Source organism: Protobothrops mucrosquamatus, unplaced genomic scaffold (assembly GCF_001527695.2).
Source record: "Protobothrops mucrosquamatus isolate PMUCROS unplaced genomic scaffold, P.Mucros_1.0 scaffold156, whole genome shotgun sequence".
NCBI lineage: Eukaryota > Metazoa > Chordata > Lepidosauria > Squamata > Viperidae > Protobothrops > Protobothrops mucrosquamatus.
Genome location: NW_015386520.1, coordinates 744,072 through 766,172, shown reverse-complemented (window position 1 = coordinate 766,172; position 22,101 = coordinate 744,072). Strand labels below are relative to the sequence as shown.

General features: G+C 36.1%; 1 protein-coding gene across 1 annotated transcript in view; it reads right to left on the bottom strand.

Annotated features, from left to right (window-relative positions):
- Nucleotides 1–22,101, bottom strand: part of BTRC (beta-transducin repeat containing E3 ubiquitin protein ligase) — a 160,466-nt gene that overhangs the window by 8,510 nt on the left and 129,855 nt on the right. The window contains exons 8-14 of the mRNA XM_015813435.1: nt 15,321–15,417; nt 13,451–13,588; nt 12,793–12,911; nt 9,935–10,184; nt 9,193–9,311; nt 6,033–6,143; nt 2,338–2,416 (exon numbers count right to left, since the gene is read on the bottom strand). Of these exons, the coding sequence (XP_015668921.1) occupies nt 2,338–2,416; nt 6,033–6,143; nt 9,193–9,311; nt 9,935–10,184; nt 12,793–12,911; nt 13,451–13,588; nt 15,321–15,417 (913 nt within the window). The remainder of the gene's footprint in view (nt 1–2,337; nt 2,417–6,032; nt 6,144–9,192; nt 9,312–9,934; nt 10,185–12,792; nt 12,912–13,450; nt 13,589–15,320; nt 15,418–22,101) is intronic.

The following is a 22,101-nucleotide window of genomic DNA, read 5'->3' as shown; positions in this document are numbered from 1 at the left end:
TTCTAGAGTCTCAACATCTTTTTTACATCGTGGTGACCAAAACTGGATGCAGTATTCCAAGTGTGGCCTTACCAANGCATTGTAAAGTGGTATTAATACTTCACGTGATCTTGATTCTATCCCTCTGTTAATGCAGCCCAGCACTGTGTTGGCTTTTTTGGCAAAAATGAAATACATACATTTGAACCTCAGCTCAAGGAAGGCACAATGCAGCATATGGAAAAAATTAATCAAATTGCTTTCATAATGGGAAATTTCAGAAATATTTAATATTTCCCCTTTGCCAATCTTTTTCCAAGCTGGTTTGCTGGTAGCACCAAGCATGAATTGCTACATCTTATCCGTTCAGTGATTCTAGATGAAATTAAGAGAGTCAAGAGGCTTCTTTCTATGACTGAAATGCTCAAAATGTATCAATGGTTCAGGTTTTGAACTTGAACTGGTTCAGGTTTTGTTCTTTTGAACTGCAGCCACAGAAAACAATCTTACAAAATGTAAAACATATTTCCATTTTTCCTATATCCGTTTTTAGTATGTTGAGAGAATATTGTTATTCTATTTCTGAGTTTTATTATTCCTGCACGATTTCATTAGCCATTCTGGTTTTCCAACATATACTAGCGAAATCAAGTTACCATCTTTTCGTGGCTAGCAATTCATTTTCTGCTAAAAATGTCAAAATATTCAAAGTATTAAGAACTGAATACATAAGAAAGAATTTGAACCACACTATAATAACTGTGTTAACTCCTGCTGTTGCTAAAATCTTGGCCCTTTCATTGGTCTCATTCAAGCAAGCATTTGTTATATTCTTGTGCAATGTACATTTTTATATGGACTATCCACACTGCCTAAGAATTGAACAAGAAAACAAAAACAAATACTTAGATCATTGGACAACACAAGTTTAATTCCAGATACTGAAGATAATAGAACAATGGCTAAGATATTTTCCCAAATTGTGTAAACATCTAAAACTTAAATGTTTCTGCCTATCCTTCCTTGGATAAAAGTAGGAGACAACTTTAATGAAGCAATGAAATCTTAGGGTTTGTTTACCTTAGCAGCTTAGCCATGAGCAGCAGGATTCACAATTCAGTCTCAGCTGAAGTGTGAACATAATCACTCAAGGGTAATGGATACTGACTCCCCTAGCACCTCATTTATGCTTAATGAATTCTACTTTGCTTCCCACACATTTAAACCTCTCCATTAGAAGACAAAACAAAGTGGTTGTTTTTTTCCACTTGCCTTCATCACTTGTAGATGATGAAAATATATTTAGGCATATTGGGCAAATGCTACTGATTTGGTCTATTCCATGAAATTTGACTTCTGATAAAGTGGTTTACTTCTATACAACAATGGATATACATTATTCTCATCAGAGGAAGAAACTTCAGAAGAAGAAGATGGGTCAGTTGATCTCACCACGTCGTCTGCAACAAATGAGCCAAACCTAAGCACAAGACCCAGGCTAGAATAATTCCCCTCTACTTGCGACCATCTGCCCAGAACTCTCTGATCTAGATTATACAGACACTCATCCTAGTTGTGTGGCACTGAACTAAATTATCAAAAAGCTGAAAATAACTATTAAGTTCTAAAATAGGGTATTTCATACTAGCTCAATGTAAGTGGATGGTCTTTGTAGCCAAATCAGGTTTGATAAGCACCATCTAAGTAAAAAAAATAGTTACAGTCTTCAGTACAAATCTCTCTATGTGGCAGTACCATAATATTGGAAGCAACTATTGCTTATATGATTGGCCACTCTTGCAACTTGATTGTGGAAACTCTTTCATTTACAGGCATTTTATTCTGGATTCCAAATTTCACTCTTTCAAATTTCCTCTTTTGCTTCTGGAATCTGAATAGTAATGTTCTTTTTCCATGCCAGGTTGTGGGTAATCTCTTCTATAATTAGGCCTTACGTTATACAACAGTGCTTTTCCTCTGCTTAATTCCTAACCTCATTCCAGAATTGGACATGTGAGAACTACAAATATATGTTTTATCTTTACTGTATGGAAGTCCCAAATTATGTTATGATGCCACTCTTCCACCTCCTATTCTGCATCTTTTCCTCTTTATGAAGTGACGAATTCTAACATTAGAGCCACTGTTATTTATATATATATATATAAATTTGGACAAGCCAAATTTCCATCCAAATTTTTTTGAACCACTGTCTTTTGGTCAGCCTATCTAAGATACTAAAGGAGTTGTAGTTTAATAAACAATGGAGGCTTACATTGCCTATTAATTCCTCCTTCCTGTTATTCACCAAACCAGGTGAAATTTCATTATAGATTAATATTAGAACACAGTTCTTACCACAAGAGTGCGCAAGCAGAGGGTTCCAGCAGGGGCACGGGGATCAAGCGCAGCTAACAAATCCCAGACCTTAATTTTTCTAATAAGGAAAAAAAAACATACATACAATTTTCTTAAAAATCAAGTATAAGGTAAAATTAACTGCCCTCAACCCAACCCACTAAAGTCAAATTAATAATTAATTATCTTCCAGAGGGGGGATACTGTATGTACCTCAGTTAAAATAATCTTAAATCTATAAGACAGAAGTACATGAAGTATAAATTTCTTCAGAAATTTGCCTTTCTACTCTAAGTCTCTGTTCTGCCTACATGACTTACCATGTTTCCCCGAAAATAAGACCCAATCTTATTTTTTTGGGGGAGAGGTCTTATTTTGGGGGTAGGTCTTACTTTCAGGGAAACACGGTACTATGCTATCAGGAAAAAAATTAAAGGGTGCTGAAACTTAGCCTAATGATCAAAGAATAAACAACCTGTGTAACTGCTCCACGTAATTCCCATGTGACATTAAAAAGCCCAACTGGAAGCACCTTCAGCAACAATCAAGTCAAACATAAAAAGTTAGTGGAGGGAAACATGTTAGACTAGGACCCACACTCAAGCTCCCTCTCAGTCCTAAAGTTTTATTGTGTTGCTTCAGGCCAGTCTAACCTATCTCCCATGATGTTTTGTGGGGAAAACTGGAGGAGAGAGTACTATGCTTGCTACCTTGAGCTCTTGGAAAAGGGCAGGGGATATAAATTTAACAAATACATAAAAAGGTGTCAAATTGAAAACATCCCAACAGAACTGCTTCAAAAGTTCTTGGGTGCATCTAGCGGTGTGTGAGTGAGCATTATCGTGAACCAACACCACACAGGAAGTCAGCATGCCCCGATGCTTGTTATGGATGGCTCGTCTGAGTTTTCGTAACGTTTCACAGTAGACTTCTGAATTGATGATCGAACCACGCTCCTTTGGCATCTTCACATTTGGCAGGATTTTTTATGGCACCACTTCCGGTGTGGTGTTGGTTCACGATAATGCTTGCCCGCACACTGCTAGATGCACCCAAGAACCTTTGAAGCAGTTCCGTTGGGATGTTTTTGATCACTCCCCCTATAGCCCATATTTGGCATCGAGCAACTACTACTAAGGAATTTCAAACCTTGTAAGACATTATGACAAGTGCCTCAATTTGAATGGCGATTATGTCGAAAATTAATGTAATGTTGTAGTTTTCTAATGTGTATAATAAAAGTTCTGTATCTGCGAGTGTCTGTCATTGATAACCAAACGGAGGTTTATTTCCGAATTGCCCTCATATGTTATTGCATAGCACATCTGGTATGTCAGCATTCTGGTTAGTACTGATAAGAATTTTGTAGATTTTAAAAGTACATGTTTTCTGTGGCACTTTATTTATTTGTATTCTACCTTTATTAATTATACAAATAATTCAAGGCAAAGAACAACATATCCAATATACCTTCTTCCTCCTCCTATTTTCCCCATAAAAAAGAACCCTGTGAGGTCAGTTGGGCTGAGAGTGACTGGTCCAAGATCACCCAGCTGGCTTTCATGCTTAAAATGGGAGTAAACCTTATAATCTCCTGCTTTCTAGCCTGATGGCTTAACCACTAGACCTATGTTGGCTTTCTATAGTAGCTTTCTGATTTGTTTGAATAATCATTTTGACATGCAGTCTCTTTGACATTTTTGCTTAGGTTAATTTCTTTCAAATAACCTGTATATTATTTTGTTGTGCATGTAGCTCTGACTCTTCAACAGAGACTTCTCTTTCTCTGTTCCAATAGTAAATATGATGTTCTAGAAAGAAGAATATTTTCATCTTTCCAAACTCATCAAAAAGTATAGATGGAAACTCTAGAATTTTTCCTTTTGGTTTGATGGATAACCAGGAAAAACATGAGACTTTGTTTTTATATATGGTAACATCAGCGAGACTTTTGTATGTAAAGAGATGGAAAGGCCTACAGATTCCCACAATAAAAAAATGGATGGTGAAGTTAATGAAATTGGCTGAGATGGCAAAATTAACTACTTTGATTAAAGAAAAGACTTTGTCTAGTTTTGTTTCTACATGGAAACAACATTTGGATTTTTTGTTTGAAATGGAAAGTAATGCTATATTAATTTTGGGATTTGACAAGTAGAATGGTTTATTATTATAGAAATAGTGTATATTACTGAATTTTAGATTAAAAGGTTAATGTATTTTATATTGCAAGTGTATCAAAGAAAGTTGAAAGTTATCTTTTCTTATTTTTTCCATGTTTTCTTATTCTTTGCATTTTTCCATTCCCTATTTTTTTAGTTTTAATTTTTCCCGCGTTTTCATATTTTAGTTTTTATAAAATTTCAGTAAAATATATATATAAAGGTATATGAAAACTTCATATAAATTAGGCTGCTCCACACCAATGGGTCTAAGCATAACAGCTCATCTCAGAAAAAGGAAGTTGTGTAATATAAATGTAAAGCACTAGAATAGCAACAGCAATAGTGCTTTACAGCACTCTCTTAGAGGTTTGCAGATTGTTGGGGCATATTGTCCCAACAATCTGGCTCCTCATTTTACCAACCTCGGAAGGATGGAAGGCTGAGTCAACCTTGAGCTGATCAGGATTGAACTCCTAGCAGCATAATGGGACAATTTGCCACAGACAACTTGCTGAGGCCACCTTGCCTTGGCCAACTCGCTGTGAGACAATTTGCTATTGTCCAACTCACCGCGGGACAACTAACCGCAGGACAATTTAACAATTAAATTTAATTATTTAAAATAAATTAAAAAAATTTTTAATTGTTGTCACATTTTTGTCACATTCACATTTCATTTGTCCCTCCTTTAATTATTCTATTCCACCATTTCTTTGATATTAGTGTAACTCTTGCCCTGCAATGAGTTCTCCCGTGAGTTGGCCATGGCAAGTTGTCCCACGGCAAGTTATCCCGTGGCGAGTTGACCATGATGAGTTGGCCATGGTGAATTGGCCTAGTTGTCCCATGGCAAGTTGTCCTGTGGAGAGTTGGCCCGTAGTGAGTTGTCATAGACCCCCTGCCAGTGGGCAGAGTCAACATACAATACTGCATTCTAACTATTGCACCACTACAGCACAGTTAAGCTAAAAAACTATTATTTTGGAGGACAGCTTCCAGCAGAATGGCAAGTTAATCAGTCTGTCACAATGAAAAGCTGATTCGGAGTTGAGAATCTACAATGAAGTTGAATCTGGATTTCATAAACAGTTTTGAAAGCAATTGTTTAATGGGTACAAAAGATCAGTAGGAAAATAAGAAATAATAGATGCAATACAGATAAAAATGATATGAATGCAAATTAGATATTTTGAATATTCCAACAATTGTATATAAACATCACCTCATTCTTTTGTTGGTGTCACTAATATGTCAATGAGAATACTAAAAAAGTTGATAAATTACAAAGTTGTATTATTATAGCTAATGATTCTGCCAAATTTGTAACATGCTTTCTTCCCATTTTTTAATCTACTACTAAAATGAATCAAATTGTTTTCTTTTTTGCAGTATACATTGCAGGAAGATTCTTTTTTGATGAACTGTTTTTTCAGAAGGTATTTTTAAATTTCTACTTTTCAGGTTTTAAGTCAGTTTAGGATAAGCAAATAAGATATTCATGAGATATGTATCTCATCACTACATGCTCACCCATCATAGGCTCCACTGACTATCCTCTTGTTATCAAAACGAATGCATCTCACCAGTTCCTCATGGCCTTCCAAGACCCGCAAACAGGCCCCACACTCAATGTCCCATAACCTGTTGGAACACAAGAGAAATAATCATTATATTTTTAAAATTCTATAATTGAATTACAAATTGCAAATTGAACCTACTTAATAAACACTTAAGTGAGAGAACTTGAATATATCTAAATTCCTATTTTGTATCCAGAAAATATCAATGTTTAATGCAAAAGCCAACTTTTTTCATATCCAGCAATTTCAGAAATAGGTGATTTTAAGTCACTATTTGAGTTGCTATTAGGATTAAATGACTGACAATACATAATTGAATCCAGATAAATTGGCCAATAGTGGCCCATATAAACTTGAGATAACATTTTCATATTAGACAATAGTATATTTTTTGCTGGAAACTGAGTTTGTTAGTGGAAAGAGACTGAAATGGGAGCTTCCTCTACAATTACATCTAAAATGACTATTCTTTCTTGAAACATGCTATTGTCAACTTGGGCAAACTCTTTGGCTACTGTCAAATTGCATTACATGTGATGATCATGTTTGGAACTTCTTCACAAGTGTCTAAAATTGCATCTGTTATTTATTAGTGAAATTGAAAGAAAGGAACATATTACCACAATTGCAATGGCAGATACATAATAAAATGATAATTCTTTAGGTATAAACGTTCTTATGAATCTGAATATAGTGCACCTAGAATGCTTATAGTTCAATATCCACTATAATACAACTAAAAGTTGACTTGTTACTCATATGAATCTGGCATAACAAAATCTATAATTAGGTAGTGCACACCAGTTATTTAAAAGAGAACACTAAAATTAGGGGTTTGTAATTCAAGTATATAGGACTGTTGTTCTAGGGGAACAGGTGCTATTAAACATTTTATGACCTATGAATAAAAAGACAGTTGTTATACATTTTATGATCCCTGGAGTAAATGGTTATATAACTGACTGAACTAAAAGTATTTGTGAAAAATAATTCACGTTTACTTCATTTCTACTCTCTGAAAGTCCCCTGAAATGCAACTTTTAAGGTCTGTAAGGTATTTGTGGGAATGTGTAAAAGCAAAAAGAGTAACTGGAAGAAACTTAGTTATGTAGAGAGATATTCAGGAGATTTTTTAAGCAGATGGAGTTCAGTTTTATCAGTTGAGCCTATGGCAGAGCTATCTTTTTGCTTTAATAGTGCTTCTCCCTATAAAATATGTTTTAATGTTGATGAAAAATGATCAGGATAATTTTTCTGACACTAGGGCCATTCTTGCCAAAAATGCATATAGGGAAACAGTTATCATATCCACTTAGTTATCAACTATTCTAAAGTAAATATGTAAAGATAGTTTGTGATGCTAGCCAAATTTAGTATAGTGACATAAATTCTGGTAGACTGATTATGATTTTATTAATAGCTCATGTTTGTCCCATTACTTTGCTCTTTCTAGCTAACTCTGAACAGGAACTGTAGCATTAAGTAACAGTGTCTAGCCATTCATTCCTCACATTTGGCTCTGGTCACTGAATTCTAGAGAATTAAATTTCATTCTGCTTTTGAGATTTCAGTGTCAATTCTCTTAAAAAAAACTATAGTACCTATTAAAGAAGAGTGAGGAAGTAATGCAGAATACTGAAATTATACTCAAAACATTTACAACCCACTTTCAAAAGGCAAGAGGGATGGGAGAAACACTCTGCAAACAAATGTTTGAATATTAACTCTAAGAAGCATATAGGTCAACTATGTACTCAACCTGAATTCTGCTGAGATACAACTGCCAACTGCAGCAAAATCCCAGCACAAGATTTTTATTCCATGTAAGCAGAAAAATAATTGTATTCCTCTTTAAATTTATTACCATATTGACATTTATATTAGTTTTATTTTACTGTATGTGGTACCTCTAGTTGCTTTTCCAAGGTCCACAATATTTAACTGTTTCTTGGTTGGGTTACTACTAGTGTTTGTGTTTTCCAAATTTTAAACTTTTAAGTTTATCCTGTTTGATTCTTTTTCCTAAATAAAAATGATTGGCAAAATCTACTATTACATTTCCAAGATAATAGCATCAAACAAACCTATTTCACAATCTCTGTGATATTAATTCCAGAGGATTACACAAATAGAAAAAAGATGAGCCTAATAATTAGAGTAACCTTAACAATGCTTATAACTCAATGAAATGGTCAGCTTTAGACTGCTAGTAGTAACTTTTTAAAATTGACCTTAAGCATCAGTTCAAAGCAAGCTTGAAATTATGTTATTCATGGCTAGTGTAGAAGCTCTATGCCAACACTGGAAAGCACATCTGTCTATGAAACATGACAAGGATTGGGACATTTCACTGATGGAGAGAAGAATACCTAAAGACAAGAATGTTTTCCAATAATAATGGAATCATGATTTACATCACAAGGAAGACTGGGTTGGGGAAAAACTTGCACCTATAGAGAGGCAGCGCATTTAAAATATTAAGATAGCTTTTAAATTACTAAATTGGATTGAATAGGAAGACACTGCAAAATTCACTTATTCACTTCCTTATTCACAATCACTTCCAAGCAGTAGATTTTGCCTTCCTATCAAAACCCATCCAATTATCATTCAATCAACATCTCAAAACTGCAATCTTTGTAGTATGGAATGGACTGATGCTTGGATTATTTCCAGTGAAGGCAGAGCAAGTGGACTTCCTGAATCCAGGCCACCTGTTTCAAAAGGGGCTCAAGGACAAGTACTATGAGAAAAAATATAACCTGGTAGCTATTAATTGGATTTAAGAACTGTACTAAAACCTTTTAATGCAAATCCAACTTTTTTCATGCATAAATGCAATCTCATATTAATGAGTGTAGCAAATGTGCCAGGAAGTGAAAGAACACGAGTATTCCAAACAACAACTTTTCATACAATGTAACCTAATGCTTCAATTCTAAAATAAGGTACGATAAATACAGAAAGAATCCATGTGCACACACACAGAAGCTTTATGTCAAACTAGCTTTTAGTTGGGCAAAATTGGTATTTAGATATATCACTGTTATATGCAGACCCGTTTGCCTTGACCCCCCCACCAAAGTCAGTGCTAATCCTATGCTTCATACCTAATTGTATTATCAGATGAACCACTGACAACTAATCTATCTCTATATTGTAGACATGCAATGCCTCGCTTGTGGCCATTTAAGGTACGAACGAACTCACAGGTACTTGTGTTCCATACCTATAAAAGAAGTACAAAGAAGAAAAATGATTATTTGGAAATATTACATATACAATTGGTATTTGTATGAGAAAGATTTATACTGATAATAGAACCAGAGTGATGGATAAGATAAGATAAGATAAGATAAGATAACCTTTATTGTTATTTTTATACTGTGGGCACAATGGCACACATCAAAAATGAAATTTAGTTGGAGTGGTTAGTGTTGGATTGGGATTGAGTGTAGCAAGTGATGGTGCAGTGGTTAGAATGCAGTACTACAGGCTAACTCACTGCTTACTCCAGGAGTTCAATTCTGAGTGCTCAAGGTTGACTCAGCTTTCCATCCTTCCAAGGTCGATAAAATTAGGACCCAGATTGATGGGGGCAATATGTTGACTCTGTAAACCGCTTAGAGAGGGCTGTAAAGCACTGTGAAGCGGTATATAAGTCTAAGTGCTACTGTTATTAAGGAGAGTGCAATAAATTGTGACTTAGTTTATGGACTGACTTTAGGACAGTGACATATTCTTTCAAATCTTACCTATTCACTGTGTTCCTTAGTTAAAGGTAGAATATTAATGAAAGAAATACAATAAATAAATACATATTCAAAATCATACTGATTTCAAGGTTTGCACCTTTATAGTTCTATCCCCTGATGCTGATACGATGTATTTGTCATCAAAGTCTACCACATTGACGGCTGCTCTGTGTCCAACCAGAACCCTTCGTAAAGTGATGTCTGTTGGGGAGGCCATGTCCCAAACAGCAATGGAACGATCTTTAGAACATGTCACCATCATCCCATTATTAAAGCGCAGGTGCAGTACTGCTTCACAATGATGGATCAGCGTGTTGAGCATCTCACCAGTATTTACATCCCACACTCTGGAGTTCATGACAAAAGAGAAGGTGGAAAAAAGAAGACTATGAGTTTCTCATAATAATTATAAGCTTCCTATCACTACATGATGTATCACAAATGTCCTGAAAAAATGTGTTACATGTCAGCCTTTAAGCTTACTTTGAGATGAATGGTTTAAGTAGCATGTGTGAAATAAAAGAAATACAATAAAAATACATTCTTTATCTGAATAATATTGTGAGATAGGACATTCTTATATCCATTTTAAAAACATAATCATAAGTAACAAAGGACACAGTCTGGTCAACACTGTATCATGAACCTTTGACTAAGCTCATGTTTGAATCAAATTTAATTTTTCTATTAACCATTTGGGATAGAGACCACCAAATTTAAAATAACCCTACAGTACTGTTAATACCATACTGACTGAACAGGGCAAATGAAAACATTTTTTAACTAAGTGGTTTGATATATAGTGTTTCAAGAACTCCTAACTTCAAAACAAATGGTGAGTTTCTGTGCTTGTGGGAATTATGCAGCATCTGAATGCTTCTCTAGAAGTTGTTATTCTAGAGCAAACATGTCAAACTTGCAACGTCACGTGATATCGCACAACGTATCAGGACGGTTTTGCCATTGCCGGCAATGGGGTGGGCACGGCTTCCGGATGATGCATCTGGCCCGCGGGCTGGCAGTTTGACACCCCTGTTCTAGAGCTTTTATCTTAATTTTAAAAATTATTGTAGAAAAGAATATGGACAACATTAATAGATGAAAAGGATCTTCTGTACTTAGTGATTTTCTTTCTTTCTTTCTTTCTTTCTTTCTTTCTTTCTTTCTTTCTTTCTTTCTTTCTTTCTTTCTTTCTTTCTTTCTTTCTTTCTTTCTCCATCAAGTTTCCAAAGTGGATAGTTTAACAATATACAGAAATTTACACAGGAGGAAGGGCAGACAATAGATGCAGAAAGCCAGTGAGTCAAACAGGCTTTCTTCTATTTTCTAAATTATTGGCTATAGAAAAATTCTAAATACTTTAAGTGGATGATTAAAATTGCATGTAAAAATTGAATTCTTTTCTTAGTATCTAAAAATATAGGTACCTAAAATATAGCATATTTTTATAGCCTGCTAAATACTGTATATAAGCAAAAATTTATAGATTCAGTTAATATGCTGATTATATTTTCTTAAGGATAGTTATATTTATGTACACATATGGTGCATATGCATTGTTAAGTCTGAAATCCAGGATTTAAGCTTCTCATTTTCCAGCTTATTTTAATAAAAGCATGTGATATTTTTTCCACCTTTATAAATACCTCCTGTCTTTTTTGTTTCAGAATGAAGTTTGACTTGAGGAACCAATGCAACCAGTTCAGCACAGAAACTGTACCGTACTCAGAATTGTAAGCCAAGTAATCTCACAATTCAAAATTCCTTTTAGACATGAACTCACTAGAAAGTTGCAAAGAACTCTTCTCTCGGCCATATCCCTCCCCCTCATGCCTCCCATCATCTACAATATGGGGCTAACAGTATTGTGAAATGAAATACACATGATTCTATTTTTACAAACACATGAAGCTTCTTAGATTCACTCATGCATGACAATTTCTTGCTTTGATTGAACTCAAGTATAGGTAGTTCTTGACTTGCAATTGTGATTGGGTCTGGAATTGTGATCACATGATCACAGAACACTGCAACGAGTTATAAGTATGAGTCAGTTGCCAAGCACTGGTTCATGATCACATGACCATGGGACTGTGGGATGGTTGGAGCTCCAAGGACCAATTGTAACCACAATTCATTCAGCATTTTGTAACTATGATCAACTGCTGAATGAATGGTTGCAAGTCAAGGACTACCTCTAAGATTACCACAATGCATTATAAATATAAAATATAAAAGAATGCCTATGTATAATGCTTGGAAACGTTAACACAACTCATTAAGTACAGCACACAGGTAAGATATTATACAAGTACCTCAAGTGTAGCACTGGAAACCAGTTTTCGGATCATAAGTAACAATGTTTGTCTTAAAGCTACAGGTGGTTCAAGATTTAGGTATCTTATAGACTGCTTGCTTTTTTGCATTTTTTTTGGAAATCAGAAACTACTGAGGGACAACATTTTCTCAGTGTTAGTTCTTAAGAGGACACAGATGTCTCCAACCAAGCTTTATTCATAATGCACTACTGTGATCATTTTTTAAGCATAAATTACAATCTTTTATGGCATACCAAAGTTTTTAGTTTCACTTAGCTGGTGGAACCAATATAATAAGTAGCTAAATGTTTGGGCTGAACTAGGGACACTCAAGTTCAAGGCCCCACGTGACTATGGAATTCACTGGATGACTTTGAACTACTTATTCTCTCAGCCCAATGTACCTCCAGGAATTGCTGTTATGGGGATAATTAATACAGGTGTAATAGAAATGAAAATACCAATACTAATAATTCCTCTCATTTCTTTTATCTGTTTTGTTTGTTGGCAGCAGACTATATTAATAAGTTGCTTTAAAAATGTTCACTCTAATTAATCACAATGACGTAGGCTGCCATGGTGTTTATATTAGTTAGAAAGACAGAATAAATACATTTTTAAATAAATAGTTAGCTACCTGACAGTGGAATCTGATGATCCAGTGATGATTACTCGCTCGTCATACTGGAGACAAAGGACTGACCCAGTGTGTCCAGTCAGAATCCTCTGGCATTCTAGGGTATTTCTGTCCCAGATCTAGGAGAACAACAGAACACTAAGATTTTATCACAAAATAACAGACTGTACTGCTATATTGTCTCTTCTGTTTCCTGCAACACAGCACTTTCTTTACTAAGGCAAACAGAACTTCTTTAAGTAGCACACAACACACTTTGTATTCCACAGGCACTTTGGAGCAATATAAACTATCCTTAATATCTCTGTTTTTAATATGAACATCGTATTTACTCTTCTCATTAGGGAACAGAAAGACTTTAATTACTGAAGGACCAATAATATGGTTAGCCATGAATATAACACAAGAAAATGAAGCTGATATTATAGATGTATCCTCCTTATTTGAAACTGATAAAAGAAAATCAATATATTTTTTTAAGTCAAACTCTGCTGAGATAGGGTATGGAAAAGCAGCTAGTTTTTCCTCATGCATTTCCTCTTCCAAATTAAGTTACACCTCACATTCTTTTGAGGAATAGGTCAATTCCATTATTATGCTGGCATTCTCTTGCAGAATAGATTTTGTATTCCATAATTGCACACCGGGGAACTCTCACCTTGATAGTATTGTCTCTTAGACCACTCACTATTTTCTGATCATCATACTGTAAACAATAAACACCTTTGCTAGTTTCACTCCTGCAGTGGATTCTTTCTAAGCTGTGCCTTCCACAACGCCAGTTTGATTCTATCGTCTGGGGAAGAGAGGAAAAACAATTTTAAAGTGTGGAACAAATATCATGGAAATTTTACACTGCTACACTCATGGGACAAGAGAAGAGGCTTTAATGCTGAGCCTATTTATCATTAGATACTCTCAAATGTTTTCCCTCCCAATCTTTAGCTTTCACAATGTATTAAATCCTCCTAAAATTTCACTGTCATTTCTAAAAATCAAAAGCACCAACTATCAAAAATATAGTATTGTTAATGTAGGGTATGCATGGCAAACTGACTTTTATGTACTTTTAAGATCCACGTCCTTTCTCAATACCTGTAGTCTTAAAAATGTAGAATATAAATGAAATAATAAATAGGGAATTTGACAATTCTCATATTTTCCATTTTTTATTTACAATAAGCATGGAAAAATTATTGAAGTATATATCATTTATGTAATTTTATTCACAATTATAAGGTTGTTCTGGTTATATATTTCTAATTTTCACTCCAATTCTAAATCAATTTCTTAATACTAAAGTAAGAGTCTGGAACAAAGGCTCTTCTTGGTCTTTGAGTTGCATGCTGGGAACCCCAGCACAAAAAATGGACATAGCCAAGGCAAACTATTATTGTGATTATTTTCCATTTTTAGTAATTTGCCATACTGACATAACAAAAACAAAATTTAAAACATTTAAAGAGGCTTTGAGAGTTGCACCTATTTACTTAACATTTACCCAGTTTAACTCCGAGAATGCCTGAAGAGAAAAATGATCCCAGTTATCTTGTGACCTGGTCATTTGGAATGAGACAACCCAGTGTGGCCATTTTGCTGCAGCCATCTTACGGTGGCCAACTTGCCACGGGACAATTCCATGCTGGATAACTCAGTGCGATATTATCCACCACTATTTCTTCTACATTTTTTCAATTGACAAAAATGGAAATAATGCAGAAGAAACAATGGCGGATAACATTTATCACATTGATTTATCTTGTGTGGATTGTCCCGTGGTGAGTTGGCTGCAGTGAGTTGTTCTAGACCCTGGCCATTAGTAATCCGTCTACCAAACTACCTAGTTTTAACCTGCCTCACTCTGTCTGGACAAAACTGAACAGAATTAGATGTGACACAGGAAGAAATGTCTTTGGCCTCTATCAATGGGGATGGAAAGATTCCCCTTGGTCTGATTGTGGTGCTGATACAGTATGCAAATTATTAAACACATTGTGCAAAACTCCCCATGACGTGCGTTCTCTGGTTCTTTAGAAGATTTGCACGAAGTAATGACAAAGACGATTGCCTGGATAGCTGAATTGGATATCCAGTTATGAGGCCGCTGCCACGGCCCCATAGAAATTTTGTACATAATTACATGGATTGTGTGTACATGTTTACTTCTCTTTGCCAAGTTTTTGTCATAAAATAAAAAGTTGCACCTAAAAATTTGAGAGGCCACAGATTGTGTATGCCTGGACCAAAGTATCTAAACACTGCAATGAACAGAGATACTAATTATAAATTGATCTAGCCTACAAGACATATAAGTGATTCAAAAGCAAACTAATGCATGTTTATGTGAAGTAACATATGATTTTTAGGAAAATGTATAGGCTATATATTCCTTTTTAACTCTATGCAAACGCATATCGCATTTGGCTGGATGTAGGAAAGTCATAGAAGCATTCCAAATGAGCCCAAATTAAGGATTTATACCCCATGCTACCCAGCTACTTCCTTCATGTGTTTCCTCTGATTCTTACCTCTATATCTTGTATAATTTTGGGATAAAGTGCTCTGTAGAATGAATTTGGTGGTATTATCCCATCAGGTGGTTTGTTTCTAAAAATATATTGTCCCCTTAAAGAAAGATATGAAATATTATTAATTTCAGTTGTCTAATTTAATTTTGTACAAGGTTGTTTAATATTTCAAAGATTCCAACTGCTTGGTAAAGAGAAAGTTTATTATAAAAAAAATAGAAAAGATGATTTATTTTCCCCTTTAATACTGCCTTTTGTAATGGGGCAATTGCACCAGGAAGAACATACCTAAGCATTTTTCTCAGCAGATTATGAAGAAAAAAATAACGGAACTGTTGGAAAAATACCTACAGGTGTCAGTTTTGATAAGGAACACATCTCTGCTAGTTGTCACTGGACAATAGGGGAAATAATTTGCTTTAGCGTTAAAACTAGTGCTGTAGGTCATAAATGCTTTATGAGAAAGTTTCAAAACTTTCTTTCCACAGAGACTTTGATTTTCTTCTAGAAAACTGATGAAAAAATATGCACTATGGATGCCAGCTTCCAAAGGTTAAATTCAGTGATATGCAATGTGTGGTGTGAAGACCTCATAAAACATCCCAGCACTTTCTTTTCAGGACTGCCTCAAAACTGTATCATTGAAACTGAGGAACAAGCTCCCACACTATGACAACAAATGTTTCTTATTTTAAAATAAACAAACAGTACAAGTAATTCTTGACTTACATTATTGAAAAACTGCACTTATGACTCATGCCTGAAGTTATGGCCATTGTAGTACCTCTCTGTTCATGGGTTCAAAACTCAGGCAACTGGCAGCCTGCCTGCACTTATGACCACAAAGGTTTTCCGTCTCCTCAACCCACCTATTTTCCCCCACGTCTGCCCTTTGGCCATCCTGCACTCTATCTTGTGAGTTAACAAACAGCCTCAGAAAACCACAGCCACCCCAGCCCAGTCCCAGCAGTTGGCCACATCACCCTATACTCTGAGATCCCTACTGCCCTGTGCTTCGACTCCACAGCTCATCTTCTCCATTTTCTTGTTCCTGCTGCTGATGAGACATGCTTGGCCTGGCTGCTGGGCCGAGGTTCAGCTGCAGAAAAAAAAAAAAAAAAAAGAAGCCAAAAAGCACTCCCTGAGTAGCAAATGTGCCAAAAACGCCCTTTGTAAAAAAAAGTGGGATGCACCAAAATGCCCCTTTCTATATTCATAAAAATCAGCCATGGATCAGGATGAGAAAGAGAACAGCTAGAGATGAGAAGGCCCCTCACAAGATGACAGGAAGCCAGATAGATTTTGGCAGGGCAAGAGTTAATCTCTGAGACACCTCTCTTGCCCATCGTTCCACTCTGTTTTCCTGGCTACCAGTCTCATGGTGGATGAAGCAGTAGGCTGGAGATGGGCATGATGCATGGGACAACATAAGTTCTTGGCATGAAGACCAGGTGAAATGAATGGGCGCTGTCATTAAACTCATCTGATTGACGGGTGCTTTGAAGTCATCTTTTCCAGCTCAACATCAAAGAACAGAGATCAACTGAAGAATGTATGGCAGGGCAGCTATGCCCAAAGCGACATTTTGGCACACCAAGCTCCAGGAACTTTTTACAGAAGAGTATTTTAGTGTGTTGCCACTCAAAGATTACTTTCAGCTTTTTTTTTCTGCATCTGAAGCCTAGCCCGGCCCAGCAGTTAGGCTGAGCCAGGCATACCTTGTCAGCAACGGGAGCAAGAAAATGAAGCTGAGCTGGGATGATGCAGCACAGGGCAGCAGGGGTCTTGTAGTGCAGGATAGCAAGGCTGATCGCAGGTGGGATTAAATTGGTGTAGGTCACAGCTTATTGGAACATGGCAAACAGCTCCAGAGCCACACTTCTGAGGCTGCTTGATGAGTCACAAGGCAGAGTGCAAGTTGGCCAAAGGGCAGAGATGAGGTGAGACAGGTTGGGTAGGGTGAATTGGACGCAGCCTCTTACCTTACTAAGGCTTGGGGCTGGGAGTGACCAGGACCACAATGGCGTTGACTAGTATAGGTAGTCACTTAAGAACCCATAATTCACGATTAACAACTGCAGTGGGGCATGCTGGGATTGCCATTGTTGTGATCACTTTACAACTGCATCAACATATGACATCAATCCCAGTCCCAACTGTGACTGAGGACTACTATAAAATGGATATATTAAGCTTCTAATAGAGTGTATGTATGTATGTGTATATATAAACATAAACTCTATTAGAAACTGAGAAACACTATTCTGCAATTTTCTCTAGACTGGCTTTAAAAAATTACTCAGATTGCCTCTATTACCACAGGGACATTTGAATAAGAGATCTTAAAATGAGAGTGACATCAGGAGAGAACCTTGGTGAGCAGCATATTCTTTACAGTACAATTGTTTTGAGGCCAAGCCCTATAGTAAAAATTATCAGTCAATTCACACAGCCTTACAAATACATTTTACTGGATCTTCTAGCTATTGGTAAATAGCATGGTTTCTTCTTTGAACTGATCTGGTTTTGGAATGAATGTGTTTTAAAGAGCAATGGGATCAAATGTCTCCAGTGGCATAATTTTAAATATATTCCCATTTTAAAATTAAGAGGCTACCCAGTACTGTGCAGAAACAAAGAACTCCACAATGGACATTTTTATGTCTGCAAAACTGAGGTGGACACAAATCTGTAAATACAATCCTGGCATCTGATGTATGACATTTAAATCTCTACTCTCCCTTTTATAACTGTCTTATAATTTGCAGACCAGTTTATTCCATGTATAAATCTCTTCCTTCCTATAGCCTTTGAAACTGTATTAAGAAGCTTCTTTGTACATGAGATGATCTGACACATGCAAGGTATCCTGTTTAAAAAATTACAAGAGTGGTAAAAATCTGGATAAAACAATCCATTAAAAACTTCTAATCTTAAATTTCCCAAAATACATTTTGTGAATTGCAAGGTCTTTACTGATGTGAAGAACATTAGTAAACAGAAATGTTGGGATTTCCTGAAAATATATTAGTAAATAAAACATTCAGCTAGGTTACAAAATGATTTATCACCAACATATTTTCTACATATCATATTGGATATATGTTATTTTACATCTTGGGCTTTTGACAGCTTATTACTATTTTACATTTTCATGCTGGGAAGTAGAAACTACAGAAGACATGCTACTTGATTATTCCTTTGTAACTATAATGAATCAGTTTTGTTAAATCTACTAACCAACTGATAAAAAAATTAAAAAGATAGATTAAGGAAAGAAACACATGTGGTTTAAAAATCATATAAAAGCAACTGTGGACTGTGTAGGTAGCTTTCAAAGAGAGAGAGAAAAACAATTTACTGAGAAATTAAACAGAATGAAATAATATGTGACACAGGGGCACTGACCCTGATCAGATTTCAAGCTGTCTGCATTTCTCTAGCAAAGAATAACATTTTTCAAACCTCCATTTGTTGTATGTGTGTAGCTCAGCAATCTAAAAGTATTTGCTTTGTTATATAGTAGCAAACATACCTCTTGCCTTAATAGTTGTTTCTTCTAAGGAGAATCAAAGAGAGGATAGTGATATAACCTAGGTAAATATTAATTTACAACCCACTTTCTAAGGCTAAAGAAATGTTTTTTTTAATCCCATGGTTGGCACAGAACTTTAGGAAATAAATTTCTAATATTATCAGAAAACTGTTAGAACCTGTTATTGCTCATTTTACTGCTTGATGTGTTGTCTACATATCATTAAGATCTCCACAAATGGAATCTGATTTAATTCTTAAACTAAACCACATTTCCCTATACTAAGTTTTGAAGATGCAAATAATGGTAATTGTCATGTCTGCTGTTAAAAATACCATGAAAAAAGGCAATTTGGGTGTACACTTGCTATTAAAACTGGGTGCAGAGTTGCACTTTAGAATATTTCACAAGCATTATTTTTTTTCTTAATCTATTGAACGTCAACATATTAATGGCATCGAGGCTTTTTAAATTCTTTTAATAGATTTTGCACTTGCAAATTGTGGCAGTATTATTATTATTATTTAAATAAATAAAAGCTAAAATGCCTTGGCTATCACTTTGTCTTGTTTATGAAATATTTATATCCAAATATCTCACAGAAAACTATGGAGGCCCAATGAATAGAAAATTGTATATTAAAGGGGTTATCCCAGGAGGGAAGCATCTAATAAAATGTTAATAGTAGAACATCAGACTTGGTCCTGCATATGAAATAGATGATGAATACTATCTGAATTTTAGATGCTAATTGCTTAGTAGTGAGTATTCCAGTTTTTATGAGCAAAGATTACATTTCCAAATGCAAAGGTCTGTTTAAAAAAACCCAAATGATATCCTATTCATAACATAAAATCTATTTCTGAGTTCTAGAAATTTGTTTACTCTTTATATGGTAATTGGATTTTGATTATTCTTTAGGTATGTGTCACAGACTGATCTTAGTTATAGGATGGAAGAATATTATACCTCACTGATTTTAATATATATGCATCCCACCACTCAAATCCCTAAAAGGTGTTACATCTATTTGTTACACTGGTTTCAAATGGTGTAATATGAGAACTGTAAAGTGTAATAGGCTCAGTTAAATCCTGTGGTGCATTCTTTGCCTTTCTGCCTCTAGGCTAGCAGATGAAATATCTCTGGAGAAAAGTGCTAGTTGAGAAGAAAAAAGTGCAGTTAAAAAAAAAGATGAGCTCTCAGGTGTTTTGACAGAATGGTGCATCTCTGACATTAGACAAATCTGATAAAAAGGTCTCCATGTCATCTATATGGCAATCCACTCTCAGTGCTGGATCCAGATTTTGATCCTTTAAGGGCAATGAAACCTTTTCCAAAAGAGGCATGCCAAATCCTACAGATTCTGGATATGAAGTGGCCATAAAGGGCCAATAAAATTTCTGTGCTAAGAGAAAAGATTTTCCCACCAAATATTTGAGTTCTGGTTCGGAGAGAAACTACTTTAATGAAGCAGCAGCAGCTGACAGAATGACCACCAGGAAACATAGGACCAATAACTAGAAAATAATGGGAACAGAGATGACTTTTCAGAGTCATCTGAAAAGAAAAGCACTAAAATTACTGTCTATAACAGAAGGAAGCCGTGCAGTGGGGACAGCTGAAGTCCCACCATAGCAATACTAGGCCAGTATTGTTAAAAGACAGCACAGAGGAACCTATAATAGTAATAATAATAATAATAATAATAATAATAATAATNTGGAAGGGACCTTGGAGGTCATCTAGTCCAACCCCCTGCTCAGGCAGGAAACCCTATACCATTTCGGACAAATGGCTGTCCAGTCTCTTCTTAAAAACTTCCAGTGTTGGAGCATTCACCGCTTCTGGAGGCAGGTTGTTCCACTGATTAATTGTTCTAACTGTCAGGAAGTTTCTCCTTAGTTCTAGGTTGCTTCTCTTCTTGATTAGTTTCCATCCGTTGCTTCTTGTCTTGCCTTCAGGCACTTTGGAAAATAGCTCGTGGCAGCCCCTGAGATATTGGAACACTGCTATCATGTCCCCCTTCGTCCTTCTCTTCGTTAAACTAGACATACCCAATTCCAGCAGCCGTTCCTTATATGTTTTAGCCTCCAGTCCCCTAATCATCTTTGTTGCTCTTCTCTGTACTCTTTCTAGAGTCTCAACATCTTTTTTACATCATGGTGACCAAAACTGGATGCAGTATTCCAAGTGTGACCTTACCAAGGCATTGTAAAGTGGTATTAATACTTCACGTGATCTTGATTCTATCCCTCTGTTAATGCAGCCCAGCACTGTGTTGGCTTTTTGGGCAGCTGCAGCACACTGCTGGCTCATATTTAAGTGATTGTCTACTAGGACTCTGAGATCCCTCTCACAGTTACTACTATTGAGCAAGGTACCCCCTATACTATACCTGTGCATTTGGTTTTTCTTGCCTAAATGTAGAACCTTGCTTTTTTCACCATTGGATTTCATTTTGTTAGATAGTGCCGTGTTCAAGTCTGTCCAGATCCTCCTGTATCTTAAGCCTGTCTTCTGGAGTGTTGGCTATTCCTGCCAGCTTGGTGTCTCTGCAAATTTGATGAGTTCCCCATCTATCCCCTCGTCCAAATCGTTGATGATGTTGAAGAGCACTGGGCCCAGAACAGAGCCCTGGGGCACCCCACTACACACTTCCCTCCATGTAGATGCGGTTCCATTGAGGACCACACACTGACTACGGCCGGTCAGCCAGCTACGAATCCATCTAGTGGTGATGCTGTCTAACCCACATTTTTCTATCTTATCGAGTTGTAGGTTGTGATCTACTTTATCAAATGCCTTACTGAAGTCCAAGTAAATTATATCCACAGCATTCCTCTGATCCACTAATTTTGTCACTTGGTCAAAGAATGCAATAAGATTTGTCTGGCATGATCTGTTTTTGACAAACCCATGTTGGCTTTTAGTAATGACTTTGTTTGTCTCTAGGTGTTCGCTGATTTGTTGTTTGATTATCTTTTTCAGAATCTTCCCATGGTATTGAGGTCAGGCTGATAGGTCTGTAATTTCCTGGATCCATTTTTTTCCTTTTTTGAAGATGGGAACTACATCAGCTCTTTTCCAGTCCTCTGGTAGTTCCCCAGTGCTCCAGGATCTTTGAAAAATATAGTTCAGTGGTTCTGAGATCACATCTGCCAGTTCCTTGAGAACCTTGGGGTGTAATCCATCTGGTCCTGGTGATTTGAACTCATCTAGGCTGGACAGGTGCTCACTTACCAT